Raw genomic sequence first — 17,308 nt, forward strand, 5'->3', positions numbered from 1 at the left:
AGGAACCTTCATAGCCCAGAAAGTCACGAAACTCACGATAGAGACTCTATCGAAAGCCTCTATTTCTCTTCAATTTATTTATTCGTCAACCAAGTGTTCGACGAATTGCCCAAGCGAGACGCACGGTGGCCGGTGGTGCGGCTTTGAGACTCAAAACAGAAGCTGCCGAGAGACGCGTCAAGATGTGGAAAATCCGCTACCAGATCGTGTCAGGGCCGACATTTATCTACTCCCAATGAAAACGACCTCCTTTTGATTGCATCATCGAGTCTTGTACAAGAAACACGTGGTTATTTGTTTGGAATTTTGTAATGGGCCCAGTAATTTTTATTATTAACAAGTAAACACAAGTAGTTAGACTTATTCAATTTCTTACCCTAAAAGAATGGACTTGTTCTTATCTCTACATAAAAAGGGGGAGGTGTGAAAGTACAGAGAATTGAATCCGAAACTTTCTTAGTCTCTAAGTTTTTACATAGGAAACATATCCATCTCTTATGATAAAATTAAATATTTTATTCATGAACTCTTTTGTTTTTCAGCTTTATTAATTGAAAGTAAACCAAGAAAATCTCTGGCAATTTACAAAACTAAATTTAAAATTTATTAGGTAATTAATGATAATAAAAATGTTTAACATAATATTCTTAGCAAGGGATCAAAAACCAAAACAAACCAATCAACCTAAGAGAAAATGGGGCCAAGTCAGCTTGGAAGATCTCCATCATAGCATATGGGGGATCCGAAAAGAATGTCAATGATTGTTAAGCATGAAGCCCCATCTTCGACATCCAATCAGCTGCTTTATTAGCTTCACGAGAAATATGTCTTAAGTGGAAGTGTCCAGCCAACCTCGTCAAACTACAAATCTCTTCCATAACCCTCACCACCAATCCCTAAACCCTCAAACTAGATTTCAAAAGATAAATCCCCTTGGCCGAGTTAGATTCAATTTGAATTCACCATGTTCCCAAACTCTTAGCCAACTTAATCCCCTCCAAGATGTTACCATCATCTGAAAAATTATTGATGAACTGTTTAATGATATGATCATCGTTAGAGAGTTCCACTATTAAGTTATACAACAAATCAAGATTATACTTGAGTAAATAAATGGGCATTTGTAACTTTTAATTAGGTGAGAGATTAGCTAGATTTGGGGTTTAGCTGAATCCAAAGATTTCAAATCACTGGATTCACGAATTGAAAATTTAAACCTGTTTGGTTGTAAAACATCCTAGGATTCATGAAATTCAAGGATTTCATGTTTTTGCCTAAAAACGTAAATTAAGTCATTCTTGAGTATTGGGTGAAATCCAAGGATTCTGTCATAAAGTATAAAATTGATGAAATTTGCGAATTCATGCGAAGTAATCGAAAGGAACTCTACCTACTTCGATAGATTTAAGGTTAACTAAACAGTTAATTTTTTTGAACCATGAATCCGTTGATTTGAAATCTCATCTCATTTCAAATCCCTTGATTCATGTAACCAAACAGGCTCTAAATGCATTTACTTTTAATTATGTGAGCTGCCATTTATAGCATTATCGACTTTTTTTTTTGTTTTGGGAGGGGGCAAAAACAATGTAGAAATTAATAACTCTAAAATATTGCACAAGAGAGAATCACACTCACATATCTGGTTTGATCTCTATACCCCTAGCTCCTTGTCTTTTTCTTCTTCCTTATCTCTCTTCTTCTTCTTTTTTTTTTTTTCCTTGTGGTTTGTCTCTCTTTGGTAAGGAGAGACTACAGATCAATAGGAGATGTCGCTCTTAAAACCTATGTTTACTAAATAGGATGTGTTACGGGGAGGTTAATGCTATAAAGAAAATTCCTATTGCCTTATTTCCAGTAGAGGATAAGATAGTGTGGGGTGGCTCCAAGAATGGGATATTCAGTACCAAATCAGCATATCACATTCAAGTTAATGCTAGAGAAAGGTGAATGATGGCATTGCCATCTCCATCTCGAGTTCATCAATGGGAGGAAGTGTCGGAATTTGTATGGAATAATATCTGGTCTTGTAAAACATTTAAAAAAATTTGTTATTTCCTATGGAGGATTTGTGCAGAAGGAATAGCATCAAGAGAAGGAATGAAGAAGCAACAATTGAAGTTGGATTTCTCATGTAGGAAATGTGGGGAGCAGATAGAGTCAACTAATCATATCCTTTTCAAGTGTCTCTATACAAAGATAGTCTAGTTTGGTCATAATATTAATTTTCTTGTAGGTAAAGGAACAATTGTGTTTTACTGGTTCTTTTCAATGAAATTTGGTTTACTAAAAAAACCTTTGAAGCTTTTGCGTGGGTGCATCTTAGAGTGACAATTGATACACAAAAGCTCAGCAATTCTTTTCTTTTTTTTTCTTTTTCTTTTTCTTTTTTCTTTTTTCTTTTTTCTTTTTATTTTTCATTCTTTCTTTCTTTCTTTTTCTTTCTTCTTCTTTTATTTATTTATTTTTTATTTTAACAATACTTCATTCATTAAATAAAGAAAAGTACAGCACCCCAGCTGCATGAAAACACAAGGTTAACACCGAACCAAGGAGCGGAAAGTGATCAAACTATCATGCATGCAATAGACAGGGTCATCCAGAGTAAGGGATGGGTCAAACCCAATATACCCTTAGAAATAAAACTGTAACAAATACAGCACCAAAGAAGCACTGGTACCTACATAGGGGAACAAAATACACGCCTCAAAGGCGGTCACATAACACGTATCCAAGGCAGACAGACAACACGCCTCAAAGGCGGACACAGACACACAACACGCCTCAAAGGCGGACACAGACACACAACACGCCTCAAGGGTGGACACAGACACACAACACAAGGGGCGGACACAAACACACAACACGCCTCAAGGACGGACACAATATAACCAATATAACCAAAGAAATTAAACTCAATAAATAGAGATATTATATATTCATCGCCCGTTAAGAGAAAGTAGATCACAATGCATTAAAAGAAAATCAATTTAAAATAATCAAGATATGGAAACATGAATTGTTTAATTCATTATAAATTTTATTCCAAACAAAAAAAAAATACCAAAATATTCCCATAAACAAACATGAAAAATGCTACAAAAGAAAGAACTTATGAAAAACACCTTTCTTGATAATGACGAAATACTTAATTTGTCTATTTTGAACATTTGGACATACACGTGCACTGACTCATTGAAATCTAAAACGCTAGGGTCTTGTAAGTTATAACCATCTGTCTATGGTTTTATTTTTATATATATTATATGTTGATGCAATGAATGTTTTGTATCACTTGAAAACATTTTACCAACTAATAATACCAACCAACAAAAGTTATTAAATAAATCGATTTGATTGATTGGAATCGAAGCAATTGTTTTAGTCAGAAAGAAATTCTTTCCTCAAACTGATAAAAATAAAATTAAAGTTTTCATGTGGTAAAAAAAAAAGTTACCAACGGGGTTGGTCCAAGTGGTAAACAATTTGGTCTGTTTAAATAAGGTTTCGCCGTTTTGGTATCGAAACTTTGTGGATATAAAAAATCCCTGTTAAAAGACTCACCCACCACAGCTAGGTGTGCGACCCGGGTTAAACACCGGATTAGTCAGGGCAAAACCTTAGAAACCGAAATTGACAAAAAATAAATAAATAAATAAATAATAAATAAAAAGTAGAGAAATTGAAACACTATCAAATATTCCAGAAAACGATGTTTTCCTACCTCTTGGTTATAAGTAGAAGTGGAAATTTTAAGATATTGGCTTTATTAGCTTCATTTCTATATCTCTATCTCATAATTAGCAAATTTGACTTTGGTTCCATTCCACATGTTCTTTAGCTCTGGTTAAAAGTAATGCCTTCAATTTTGGTTGAAACGTAGACATGTTTCTGGTAGAACAGGGGGGCAACCTCCTATTTAAAATTTTCAGGTGAAGTTTGGGTCCAACTTCACATTTCTTCACAATTTATTTAAGAGTATAACTTATTTATAGTATGTTTTATCAATGTTTAGAGGTGAGTTCTTCTCCTAAATATATAATGGAGAGACGTGATGAGACCATAATCGTAAGATTTCAGCTTATTCAGGTCTCTGTCCCTCTATAACTTCTTCCGCTCTTTCCCTCTCTTGGGCTATGAGCCTGAGTGTCGACCACCTTTTTGATCTCCTGATGCTTCTCCATCACTTAACAAGGGTGGGATACTGTAAGACCCATTTTTGATTTTATAGTAAAGAAACATTAAGGAAACATATTGTCTTCCTCTGACTGGGAAGTGATACAGACTCTATGAGTAGAGGTGTAAATGAATAACCAAAATTCGCTCCCGAATTTGTCCGTAACTTGTTTAGTAGTATTCGAATTCATCAAATTACTAATAGGATGTGAATATGATAAAATTATCCGATTAAGTTACTTATTTTGATTTATTTATTTATTTATTTTAAATTTTACTATTTTTAAAAAATTTTAAACTTGCATTCATTGTGTGTTTATACCCATTTAGAAGAATCTACTTAAGAAAATAACTATCTGATTATCATCCGAATTCGTCCGAAAACCGATAGAATATTATCCGATCCATTTACACATCTGTAATTGACACGATTGACTGAGGATATAAATGACTCTGACAAAGGGTGAATAGGACATTATTTTGATGGTGTTGCTATGCTGACGCTTGGCATTAATTCAACCAGTAAGAAAAAAACAAGGCATCTGATGCAAAGATTAGAGCACTTGAATGACATTTTCAATTTGTGATTCTCAATCTTAGGTTTGATTATTTCATTGTGAGAGCTTGCGGAGAATAGAGAATATCAGAGGAACCCTTTTAAAAAAAAAAAAAGATAAAAAGAAAAACCAGAGGAACCCTTGAACCGCTCTCCAACTGACAAATCTCAATCTCCAGTGACCGTTTATTTATATATATATCTGAGTACAAAAAGATTTCAGACTTTTAAGCAACTAGAATTTCGGAATAGGCCGAGTCGTTCACGGGTTCCTTTCTCCCCTTCGGAAGCTTTGTTCAATTTCTTCCCTGTAATTTCGCTAGGTGGATTAATTCTCAATCGTTACCTCAAATTCTGGGTTTCTTCTTCAGGAATTTCGATTTTACCGGTAGAAAGTCCGTCGTCTCCGAAAGTAATTCAAAGTGGAAATGAAGAGTTTCAGGAACTATCCTTAAATCCTTGCTTCAGAGACAAGGAGGAGTAAGCGATCAGCAGTCAAGCATCAAGATGGATTGAATTGATAGCAACCAGAATGATGTTTATTTCCAAAACCCATTTCGATTTGGTGAGCAGAGGATCTGCTATTGAGTTTCTGTTCAGGAAAATGGTGCCTTATGTTTGTGCTCTATGGGTTTATCTGAGTGGCTTCATCTCTTACCTGATCAGCCTCGTTAGCAGATATATCTTCAGGTAAGCAGACTAATCTTGAAATTATTTTTATGGGTTGCATGCATTTCTTCTGTTCTTGCTTTTTGATTAGTTCTTTGTCTCACAGATTTCATGCTGAGGAGGGTTTTCAGAAGGATGGCTTGCTGCAGGACGATTCGAATTGCTCCACAGCCCTACCTGAGGTCTTCAAATTTGAGGATTCAGATTCTGATGAACCTGAAGAGAAAGATGTTCCAAAGTTCTGTTTCAAGTTTGAATATCAAATTTCACGAGAAATCAAGAAAGCAGAGAATGAAGAATCCATCGGCTCCGTGCTCGCAGAATCAAAAACCCCCACGGTTAGCACTACTAGTAAGTGCCAGTTCTTATCTGGGAAGGATTTCTGCGGATTCTTTGAAGAACCAGAGGTTTTAAGTTTTACTGTCAACGAATTATACGCGGATTCAGATTATGGGTCTTTCAGCAACAAAGAGATCATTGATGGAGGGTTCTTGTCAGAGAAAGATCTCCCTCTAAATTCAGTTTCGGAATCTGTTGATGAAGAAATAGTTGAGAAATCCTCCACGGATTTTCACTCTAAAACAGGGGAAGCAGAGCCTGAGATTCCGGCTCAAGAACAGCTCTGTGACAGGGAAAATATCCACACAGAAGTTGAATTCCTCTTTGATTCATACCCGGAATCGGTTGGCTCAACTGATGAATTCCCCCTTGAGGATATGTCTATTGATCCAAAAGATGGGTTTCTGTCCGATCAAGAATTCGAGAAGTCATCTCAAACTGATATCGTAATGGACTTTGTTGAACAGAACGTAGAAATTACTGAAAAAATCGAGAATTTCGAAGAAAACCATTCTCAGAATTCAAATTCGGTGAGCACAGAAACCATGGACACCTACCAGTCTTCTTCGCCTGAATCAGAATTCGTGCACAGAGGTAAAGGACAAATTTTGGAAAAGCAGCCAGACTTTCCGAATTCTGGAGCAATAGAAGACAAAGGAGAGATTTCGGAAGAGCAGCCTGATTTTCTAAATTCTGGAACAGCAGGCATTGAATATATTTCTGAGAGTGACATCGAGGAAGAGGAAGATGAGGAAGAAGAAAATACAGACGAAGACTTTGGTCTTGACGAAGAGAATGAAATTTCAGGAAAAATTGAAGAGGATGATAACCAGGAGGATATGGGGACTTCATCAATGACAGAACCTGAAGAAGACGAAAACGACCTGGAAACGCTATGGGAACACCAGGATTTGGTAGAACAACTGAAATTGGAACTGAAGAAGGTAAGAGCTACAGGGCTTCCCACCATTTTCGAAGAATCAGAATCTCCGCGTTTTATGGAAGATCTGAAACCTTGGAAGATCGATGAGAAGTTCATGCAAGAAGATCGAATCAACGAGCTTCACAAGTTCTACAAGAGCTACAGGGACCGAATGCGAAAATTCGATATCTTGAATTACCAGAAGATGTACGCAATGGGTAAGTTTTCTCTATTCACACCATCCCATACAATAGCAAAATTTAATTTATGTTTTTCATCTCGACCGTCCAATAGTTGTACTTTGAAATTTGAATCCTCTAAAAGGGCCCACCTCCAACTTCAAGTGTGGATGTGGGCCCACTTGGAGTTCACTTCCAGGTCCACCTAGTAGATATCCTTTGTTAAACCTGCCAACCAATTTCTTGTTGATTTATCACAAAAGGGTTTTATGATGATGGGCCCATCTAGTAAAATTCCTGGGCCCATGCCTGATTACTAAGAATCCCTCGTGCCCCTTCAACAAGGGAATCAGAAATTGATTTTTACTTTTTCCACGAATGGTGAACCTCTTTTCCTCATTTTCTCTCTTTAGTGTTTGGGTAGTACACTATATTACCCTCTTTTGGCTAAATCTTTACCTCCAAGAACTGTTGACAATGTTTGAATGAGTGCTTTTTGCAAAAGAAATTTTAAAAAAATATATATTATTTTTATTTTAGTTGCTCTTCATGGTTCATACCTAAATTTTTCCTAATGGGAGACCTGTATTAAAATTTTAAAATTAAAAAAAATAAATTTGAAAAGTGTAGTGGTGAGCAATTCCTAAGTGGTGGGACAGTGGAGATTTTTTTGGGTAATCTATTTGGGCCCAAGTCCTTTTTGGGGTCAAAATTTGGGCCCTAGCCCACTTCCTTCTCGTCTAAGGTGAACCTTTTTAAGTAATATCACACCCTGGTGGGCCCAGATCCAAACTTTAAATCTCATAAACTGTTTGATTGTATACTTAGGGCTGAAATTACGTGTAACCCAATCTGGAATGTATGGTGGGTATGGTTTGCAACCACTATAGTGGCCCCACCTACCGATGAGTCATCAAGTCAAAATTGCCAGTTAGTTGAAGCTCCACTCCTGCAACTCCTCCCAAAACCCTCCAAAAAATCTTGTCACCCCACTCGTAATTTTCACTATTGCATTCAAAATAATATTTATCTTATTTATTTAAATTCATTTTTTTAAAATAAATAATTATTATATATTACGTGTCTTCTCTTTTATTCATTGGATTGTCCCAATTCAAAAAGTTGACTTGCTGGGGCGGTTTTCCCTCCACTAAAGCTCCACGTCCTCTTTGTTTAAACTTCTAATTTGAATTTTTATATTGTCCTAAAACCTAACTAAACACTAGTTGAGAAATACTAATTAAAAATATATTGTTTGTAGCTTCTAGGGCTTTTTCTAACGGTTGCTTTTCATTGCAATCATACTTTTTTCATAGATTATTATTATTTCCTTTTAGTTTTATGTGATATATCATGTATTTAGATCATATACTTGTTCATTCATATACCTTTCACTTCTAGAAAATCACAATTTCGGGTCATCATCTCTCATTATAGAGGTCGTTGTTTTCCTCACATTTTTATACTCACAGAAGACCCTATTTCTAATTTATTTTATTAGCATTTTGGGGTGAGTTCCACCCTATTGTGTTGTAGAGAACTGCGAAGAAAACATAAAATTAAAGAGCGTAAAGTCTAAACTTCACATCCATCTGTAGAGGAGAACTGGTCCTATAAAAAAGAACATGAATCATGATTTTTTTTGTAACACTTGCTTTTCATTCCAATCATGCTTTCTTCTTCATAGATTACTATTATTATTTCCTTTTGGTTTTCACAAGATGTCATGTATTTAAGTCATATATGTGTTCACCTATATGCCATCATTAATTTACTTTCGTTTTTAAAAAATCACAAATTTGGGTCTCCATCTCTAGGTTTGTGTTCTCCTCACATCTCTCTACCCACATAAGATCTCATCTCTGATTTATTTTGTTAGTATTCATAGCTGATTCTCACCTTATTATATGGTAAAAAAATGCGAAAAGAACATAAAATTAAGATAGAGAATAGACTTGAAAGTCACACCTTCAATTCTTTATTAAAGGGCGTGAAGTCTGAACTTCACATCCATATATAATAGGGGAACTGGTCCCATACAAAAGAACATGAATGATGATTTTGTTTAAGTCTCTCTGATAAAAATTTAGAACTAACATGGTTTTGTTACGTTGGATGTGTAGGTTTTCTCCAATTGAAGGACCCTCTAGAATCAATTCCCAACAGAAAATACTCTTCAATTCCTGCACTCACTAGCATCTTAACCAATAGTTTCTCGCTGGGAAAATCACAAAGATCCAGAGTGGACCCAACTGTCAAATTCATGGAAGAGTTGCAGCATGATTTGGAAATGGTGTACGTAGGACATATGTGCCTTTCTTGGGAAATCCTTCATTGGCAATTCGAAAAGTCTCGAGAGTTGCAGAAATCTGACACTTATGGCTTCCATAGATACAACCAAGTTGCAGATGAATTCCAACAGTTTCAAGTTCTCTTGCAAAGATTCATGGAAAATGAACCCTTTCAAGGACCCAGAGTTCAAAACTATGTAAAGAATCGATGCCTTCTTCGTAACCTTCTTCAAGTTCCAGTCATAAAAGGTATAACATTAGACCCTAATGCGATTTGAAGGATTCTTCTTCTAGTTATAATTACCTGAATAATGATGATTATATATTGCTCTTGCAGAGGATTCTTTCAAAGACAGGAAGAAACCAATTCGAGGAGGCAAAGATACGATAACAATTCAGATGCTAACTGTGATCATCAAGGAGTCAATGAGGATATTCTGGAACTTTGTTCGAGCTGATAAGCATGAAACTAGTATGATTTTAAAGGGTTGTTGGAGAACTCATGTTGAATTACAGAATCCTGCAGATTTTGTGCTTCTGACAGAACTCCGGTCAAATGTTCAGAAGGTTAGCTCGCTTTTCACAGTCTTTAGTTCCTCTGTTTTTTTTCCAGAAATCCAAGTATATATCATTGTGTTCTAATCAAATTATTTGATGATAAATGCAGAAGGAGAAGAAGCTGAAGGAGATTTTGAGAACTGGGAATTGCATAGTGAAGATGTTTCATAAGAAGCAAGAGGAAGACAGATCAAACCTGATATTATTCTTCTCTCAAGTTGACCTGAAATTGGCATCTAGAGTTCTCAACATGTCAAGATTAACAAGTGAACAATTGATGTGGTGTGAAAATAAATTAGATAAAATTAATTTTGTAGAGAGGAAGATTGATAGAGAACCTTCGTTTTTGTTATTTCCATGTTAATGTTTACCTCTTTTTTCACTCGTCCTGATGTATAGATCCATGAAAATAAATAATTCAGGAAAAATATTTTTACGTACGCATACATGAGCAAAGAACACGTGGCCAATCATAACCGTTAATAATATTCGTTAAAGCCGTCGGATCGTTTTGTTTTAATCAAAATCTGTTTTGGTTAAAAAACCCTTTTTTGTTCTGCAACTTTCGATTTTCGATGGAGAAAACTCTCTGTTTCGATCCGTTATTCCTTCACTGAGAAAGGAGCACTTCAAGATGGAACACTCCTGGGATCGTTTTCTTCTTTCCTTGGAATCTAAATTATGAAAACACTACAGTTCAATCTGTCTCTTTTCTTTCTGGTTATAGATAAGTTCCGCTCTCTCTTATATTGGGTAACAGGTACAAGCTTCCAGTACATGCGGCAGCTTCACAAGAAGTTGGAAAACCAAAAGTGAATATGGCCCAATTCTCTGTGATTCCTTTATCTTCCACTCTGAGAAATTGTATCACTCCCTTGGCAATCTACCAAGCAAAACAAACCCACGCTCAAATCATTTTCCGTGGCTTCCTTCCTAACGTTACTCTCCAAACTGATCTTCTGCTGGCCTACTTCAAATGTGGCAGCCTCAAAGATTCACTTTCCGTCTTTGATGGGATGTTCGAAAGAAATATGCATTCATGGAACATTGTGATATATGCCCATGTCCAAAATTCTCTCTTTTGTAAAGCTCTTGATATTTTTAATAGGTTTCTGAAGGCTGGTCTTCGTCCAGATCACTTCACGTTTCCTTCCATCTTTAAAGCTTGTACAGAAGTTGCAGAGTCTCGCTTGGGGAAAAACCTACATACATGGGTTTTAAAACTTGGGTTTGGAGACCATGTTGTTGTAGGGAGTTCAATACTAGATTTCTATGCAAAATGTGGTATCCTAATTGATGCCTATCGGTTGTTTGTCAAAATGCCTCACCGAGACGTTGTCGTCTGGAATTCGATGATTTCAGGATTCGGAAGAGCTGGAGATTTGGCAGAAGTGTTTGGTTGTTTTAGGGAAATGCAGCGTGAAAGGGTGAAGATTGATTTGAGAACAGTTGCGAGCATCCTAAATGCCATTGGAAGAGGAGGAGACCTTATAAAAGGAAAAGAGATTCATGTGCAGGTAATTAAGAATTTAGCTTTTAATGGAGATGTTGTCATTGGGAATTCTTTGATTGACATGTATGCAAAATGTGGGTTCTTGTGCAGTTCAGAAAAGGTTTTTGTCAGCATGCAGGATAGGAATTTGATTACCTGGACTACAATGATATCTTGCTATGGGTTTCATGGCAAAGGGAAACAATCTTTGGAACTGTTTGAGAAAATGAAAGCTTGTGGATTTAAACCTAACTTTGTAACATTCACTGCGGTTCTGGCTAGTTGTAGTCACTCAGGGCTTGTAGGTCATGGTTGGAGGATTTTTGAATCGATGAAATCAGATTATGGCATGGAACCCATGATAGAACATTATGCTTGTATGGTGGACCTCTTAGGCCGTCTTGGATATCTAAATGAAGCATTAGAGTTGATTGCCAAAATGCCAGAACAAAGTACACCAAGTGTCTGGGGTGCCCTTCTTGGTGCTTGCAGGATGCATAAGAATGTGTACATAGGAGAGATTGCTGCTCGCCGGCTTTTTGAAGTGGAGCCTAAGAATCCTAGTAATTACATTGCATTGTGCAGTATCTATGATTCTGTTGGTCGAATGGATGGAGTTCTATGGATAAGAACAAGGATGCGAGAACTAGGGTTAGTTAAAAAACCTGGTTGTAGCTGGATTACCATTAAAAATGAAGTCCATAGATTCTACCAGGGGAACATATCAGATACACAGGTAAAGATGATCTGTGAAATATTGGACAGGATGTTGCTTGATGGCTATGGTTAGCTGCTCTACTACTATGGATGAGTAGCAGCTTCAGTTTGTAAATGCAACTGTTGGGTCTCTGTCCACCTGTGAATAGAACATGACTCAAATATTTTTTACAGCAGCAGCAATATTATATTCCCCTCCAAAGAGCAATATTCTGCATATGGTTCCCATTTATGGGCAAAGCTTTAATCATATTGGATAGTGTGAGAGGTTCAGGCTTCGTATGATTTGGTAGAATGAGCAAATCTCCACACTAATGGGACTAACTTTGAACTTTGTGATTCCTTAGGAGTTTGTTTGATTGGAAAGGAAAAAAAATGTTTTGATGTAAAGTGAAATTTATTTACTGAGATGGTTTGGTCCTGAGAGAGAAGCCTACACTTTATAGTTTGTATTCAGGCCTGAACTAGTTCATGGTCGGCCCACAAATCTTACTACCTAGGAATAGACAACTCATAGACCAACATGTATGAGAGAGATTTTTTTTTTGGGCAATGACTGTGTACCTTAACCAAAATGAATCATTCTCAAAATTCTACTAATGTACTATTTATGTTCTTTTGGAATGTAGTGGTTGTTAATTGATCCCATCTACTTTACCAAAAATAAATAAACAAAAATGGATCCATCTGTTCTACCAAAAAGAAGGAATTTTTTTTTTTATCTATCTAGTTATGTTTGGAAAGCAAAGAAAAGAAAAAAACAGACAAATTACCAGAAATCATGGTTATTTTATGTATCTATTTCTATTTTAGGATTGATTTTTCCCCCTAACCTTCTTGACTGAGCTTAACTCGATTTGATTTATTCTCAATCTATCGATCTGTCATTTATTTTGTTTCTATAAAATTTACCATTCATTTGGTTTTTATTAACTGATTAATTTACAAAGTTACAGTTTGAGACCAATAATTAATCTCACTAATTAAGAGAAAAAAAAAAAACAAATGTCTATCAAATATTATGGATTTGGATGATTGGATTTTCATTTGAATTTACAAATTAGTCTCAACGAGATTTGACGTTTAGAGACATTATTTGTATATTAGAGATATTAGAAAGGATTTACTTCAAAAAGAAATAAAAGATTATAAGGTCGAGATTATGAAGAGTAAGATGTGAATCAAATCATGTAAATTAAGTTTATAGGTGTGTCACACATTTTAACATAAATGAATGTAACTCAATAGTTACAAGAATCAATAGGATAGAAATCCATCATTCATGTACCACTTGAATGCCATGATGATGCCCCAAAAATGCAAGCCTAAGGTGATAAAAATTTAATTTTAACATTTTTTTGTGTGTAACATGCATGTGATAGCAAAAAGAGGAGATGCAGGAGTGACTACCTTGCACTAACCACTAGACCACCATCTCTTGTGATATTTTGATCTTTAACACTCTTGATGGAAGATTAGATTGCCTGCATGATAAAAAAAGGAAAAAGGGAAGATTGGAAATTGAGTTAAGCTCTTGAAAAGATGGCATGGATCGACTCAGATTTTGAAGTGAATCGGCAAGAAACATTAGAAGGAACCGATTCAAATTCGGATGTACTATCGACCGGTCCGATCGGCGCAACTCCACTTTCCACAGTATAATTGTCATTTGGCAAACACGTGACTAATCTTGACCGTTAGTTTTATTTATTTATAACCGTCAGATATAGGGTTTAGGTTACCAGAACCTCTTTTTATTCTGAAATTCTCAATTAGAAAACCCTCTGTTTCGATCTATTATTTCTTCACGCAGAGAGGAGCGAGAGGAGGCTTTTGCACTCCAAGATGGTTCAGAGGCTCACGTACAGGAAGCGGCATAGCTATGCCACCAAATCCAACCAGACGAGGGTTGTAAAGACTCCTGGTATCGTTCTCTTCTCTCAGTGGCGAACCTAAATAATGAAAACACTACTCAGTTTCAGTCTGTGTGTTTTCTTTTCTAAAACCCTAATTTTAATTGTTCATACATAGTTTCTTTGATGTTCACGAGCTGGTCGTCGTTTTCTTTTTCTTTTGGATCGTTGTTCTATATGGTAGATTTACGAGAGTGTGTCATTTTGATGCTGATTTCTTTGAATGGTATAAAAAGTATCCCTTCATCTGAGTCTGGAACCCCTTATACTTTGGTTGCTTTCATGCTGTGTTGTTTTTAAGTGCTTGCCAAAGTTTTCTTTTGATGCTTCGTACATTGCGATCTGCAACTCTAGTCAGTGCTTCTTATTATTTTTAATGCCTATTATTTTTAATGCCGTCGTTTCAACTATAGTCCTCGCGCCGGATTACCTGTGTTCATCGTTTTTCCTCCCTTCGCCCTCTTTTCGTAGCTCCTTACTTGTTCAGATCTATTTAATAGGTGTCCGTTTTTCACATTTCTACTGCTAATGCTTTTGTTTTGACTCATTCTCGTGTTCTTCCGGGTTTCTAATCTTTTTTAATTCATTCTCTTTGGGTTCGTCGTTTATGTTGTTTGTTAAAATATAGGTGGAAAGCTTGTTTACCAGACCTCCAAGAAGAGAGCCAGCGGCCCCAAGTGTCCCGTGACCGGAAAGAGGATCCAAGGGGTGCGTATTCATACTTGCACTTTTGATATGTTGTTTTCTTAATTTTTTGGGTTCATTGTTTACTTATTATTCACCTAGATTGAACTAGTATTGATGTTGTACCACAACACAGGTAATGGAGGATGCAGAACTAGTATTAATCTGGGATTTGATGTTTGTAGTTTGACTCTGCAACCATAAGTTGATATTTTGTAGTTATCATGTCATTGTACACATGGTAGTTAATAATTTTGCGACGCACTACAATGTCCCTTTGCTCCATTTGCTTGGAAAAGCAGTGGAACAAAGTTTTGACGGTGGAGTGTGAGGAACAGGAAATAGGATTGCAGTCAATTTGGAACAAGTATTGGTTATATTTCTTTTACCATTGGACCTCATCTTTTCCACCTGGTTTAACCCTGTGTCATTTAGAAATTCTACAAAACATGAATTTTTGGAAATTATAAATTTGTGTCGTACATTAAATAGATATCATCATTTTTTACACCACAATGCGATTTTATTCCTAAATAATCCAATATTTCATGCCCAGCCCATGGGGCAGGTGATGTTTTATTATCTGTAAATAGAATTTCTAAGGGTTGGTCTTTTGATGTGTTGGGCTCAAGTGATATGAATTTCCAGTGTGCAATCTGCATCTAGAACACAGAGAAAGCATAATATAGTCACATACTCACATGCATATTCAGGTAGCTATAATGTATACATAATACATCTGTTGCTTATTAACTTTTGATTCCTTTGTTTTATCCTAATTAGTTTTTGTGAGAAGCCCGATTACACCACCTACTGTGCTTATCTCTTCCCTGATTTACCATTTTTATTATATTTTAATCATCACGTCTGAATATACCATTCCATTTCACTAGGGATCCATTCTGTCCTACTTTAGGTTCTTGAATATATATATGAGTAAATAAGAATAATGGAAATGATGAGTACTCAGGAATATGTGCCATCTTAATGCTATTTCTCATGCATGTTACCGAAATTAAGTGGATCTCTGTTTTTTTTTAACTTTTTGGTTGCAATTTATGCCCACTTACTCTCAGCGTGTAGTGATTCTTGGTTTTGGTTTGAGATTTCATAATTGATTATTTGAAGCAGTCTGGTAGCTTGGTTGTTTTTCTCTAGTATCTGGTGGCAAGAGCAAAGGTCAATTTTTAGTTGGATGTTGTTTTTGGAGATCTAGCCCTGATTGGGTAGATGATTTGTAGTCCCTAGCTCCAAAGCTTCGTTATGTTGGTCTGGTTCTGTTTAACTTGACTGCAATTTTTTCTTTTTGGTCTTTGAATTCTGATGCAAGTTTTTTTGATTGCCTTAGATTCCTCACTTGAGACCTACCGAATACAAGAGGTCTAGGTTATCTAGGAACCGGAGGACTGTGAACCGTCCATATGGTGGTGTTTTGTCTGCCGGTGCTGTGAGGGAGAGGTTTGTTTTATTTTTACTCTTGAATTTCATATAGAGTTTACTCTGGTTCTGTTTCTCATCTCCTCTGTTTATATTGTTAGAATCATTCGGGCGTTTCTAGTTGAAGAACAAAAGATTGTGAAGAAAGTATTGAAGATCCAAAAGGCCAAGGAAAAGCAAGCTGGAAAGAGTTGAAGGGGATGATGATGAATATTCAGGTCTTAGGTTCAGTCAAATTTTGACTTACATTGGCAAGTTTGTTTTTACTTTTGAAGATTGAGTAATTTTGTCGAGGTGTTGTGACTGGATTCTTGCCCGAGAAATGTTTGCTTGAGCTATTTTGTTCTTTTTGTCTGACATCTATTATTTATTATCTTGAATTTTATTTGATAATATATCGTAAGATCTTCTTCCAATGAATGGCTTCCCAAGGTGGGTCGAGGAAGGGTGAGCCGTTTTCTTTGATGAGGATTACCTTGAAGAAGCATGAAATTTAAACATTTCCTGCTTTGAAAATTCCGAACACTTGCATTTTAGTTAGCTCTGATTGGATTTAGTATTATTTAACATAATGAATTCAGGAATACTTCATGAGTCCTATCTTTTATTTTTGGCAACGGCATGGAAAACGGAATATCTTCTTCACTCGTGAAGATTGCCTAGCCCCAATCCAAATCCCATGAATGAGTTCCTTTCAGATCTCGCCGAGTCTTTTTACAAGACCTGATAAATAGAAGTGAGGGCCTGCTAGGAATGGGATGTATTTAATCAAGTCTGCTTATCACCACTGGAAGAATTTGGAGGAGTTGGCGAAGTGTTCTGTGCCTTGTACTTCTGCTGCAGCAGCTCTTCTTTACATTTCTAAGCAGGTGAGGAGAAGAGTTTGGAATAGTAATGCTGTTCCTGAAGTCGAGAGAGCTTTCTATGGTGGGCCTGGTTTAGCTTTAGCTGAAAATTTGGTCAAGCGGAAGGTGTCGGTGGATCTGTCGTGTAGGAAGTGTGGAATGGTTGAATCTATTAACACATCCTTCTTGATTGTCCACTTGCAAGGGCAGCCTGGTTTAGTTCCAGATTACATTACATCTCTCATGCTGAATGAGATTACCTTTGTTTATTCAGGATTGGTGCAATATTGCAGCTAAGGATAAAGTTTAGGGAATGCGATTGGTGGGATTGCTGGCTATATTTGCTGGTGTCTATGGAGGGCTAGGAATAATCTTGTTTTTCAGAAATGAGATCGGCTTGGGATCCTTTGTTCACAAGTTAGTATGCAGAAGCAGAGTTTTAGGTAATTTGATGCTTTGAGACCTTCTTCTGCTTGTCTGGGGTTGCTGCAACTGTGAGGGGTAGTTTATCCTATTGGGAAGCCAGCATC

At 36.3% G+C, this 17,308-nt stretch overlaps 2 protein-coding genes and 1 pseudogene across 2 annotated transcripts; all 3 read left to right on the plus strand.

Moving 5' to 3' along the window:
• Window positions 1–4,940: 4,940 nt before the first annotated feature.
• LOC149020308 (uncharacterized) lies at window positions 4,941–10,141 on the plus strand. The gene is made up of 5 exons (XM_089148414.1): window positions 4,941–5,422; window positions 5,508–6,880; window positions 8,965–9,381; window positions 9,470–9,699; window positions 9,800–10,141. The coding sequence occupies exons 1-5, from the start codon at window positions 5,265–5,267 to the stop codon at window positions 10,052–10,054; spliced, it is 2,433 nt and encodes an 810-aa protein (XP_089004540.1). The 5' UTR covers window positions 4,941–5,264; the 3' UTR covers window positions 10,055–10,141.
• An 80-nt stretch (window positions 10,142–10,221) lies between these two features.
• On the plus strand, window positions 10,222–12,083 carry LOC149020309 (pentatricopeptide repeat-containing protein At5g04780, mitochondrial pseudogene; annotated as a pseudogene).
• A 1,591-nt stretch (window positions 12,084–13,674) lies between these two features.
• LOC149020310 (large ribosomal subunit protein eL34) lies at window positions 13,675–16,378 on the plus strand. The gene is made up of 4 exons (XM_089148415.1): window positions 13,675–13,823; window positions 14,441–14,520; window positions 15,845–15,954; window positions 16,035–16,378. The coding sequence occupies exons 1-4, from the start codon at window positions 13,745–13,747 to the stop codon at window positions 16,126–16,128; spliced, it is 363 nt and encodes a 120-aa protein (XP_089004541.1). The 5' UTR covers window positions 13,675–13,744; the 3' UTR covers window positions 16,129–16,378.
• Window positions 16,379–17,308: the final 930 nt, after the last annotated feature.

The sequence above is a fragment of the Hakea prostrata genome, chromosome 3 (assembly GCF_041222555.1).
Source record: "Hakea prostrata isolate BN-2017 chromosome 3, UWA_Hpros_2, whole genome shotgun sequence".
NCBI classification, from domain to species: domain Eukaryota; kingdom Viridiplantae; phylum Streptophyta; class Magnoliopsida; order Proteales; family Proteaceae; genus Hakea; species Hakea prostrata.

Bases quoted from the DNA above. Each gene is read 5' to 3' on its own strand.
- LOC149020308 (XM_089148414.1), top strand. From the start codon at position 5,265: ATGATGTTTATTTCCAAAACCCATTTCGATTTGGTGAGCAGAGGATCT. The intron at 9,382-9,469 runs GTATAACATTAG...TTGCTCTTGCAG, and splicing joins TCAAGTTCCAGTCATAAAAG to AGGATTCTTTCAAAGACAGG. The intron at 9,700-9,799 runs GTTAGCTCGCTT...TGATAAATGCAG, and splicing joins TCCGGTCAAATGTTCAGAAG to AAGGAGAAGAAGCTGAAGGA.
- LOC149020310 (XM_089148415.1), top strand. From the start codon at position 13,745: ATGGTTCAGAGGCTCACGTACAGGAAGCGGCATAGCTATGCCACCAAA. The intron at 13,824-14,440 runs GTATCGTTCTCT...GTTAAAATATAG, and splicing joins GAGGGTTGTAAAGACTCCTG to GTGGAAAGCTTGTTTACCAG. The intron at 15,955-16,034 runs GTTTGTTTTATT...TTATATTGTTAG, and splicing joins GCCGGTGCTGTGAGGGAGAG to AATCATTCGGGCGTTTCTAG.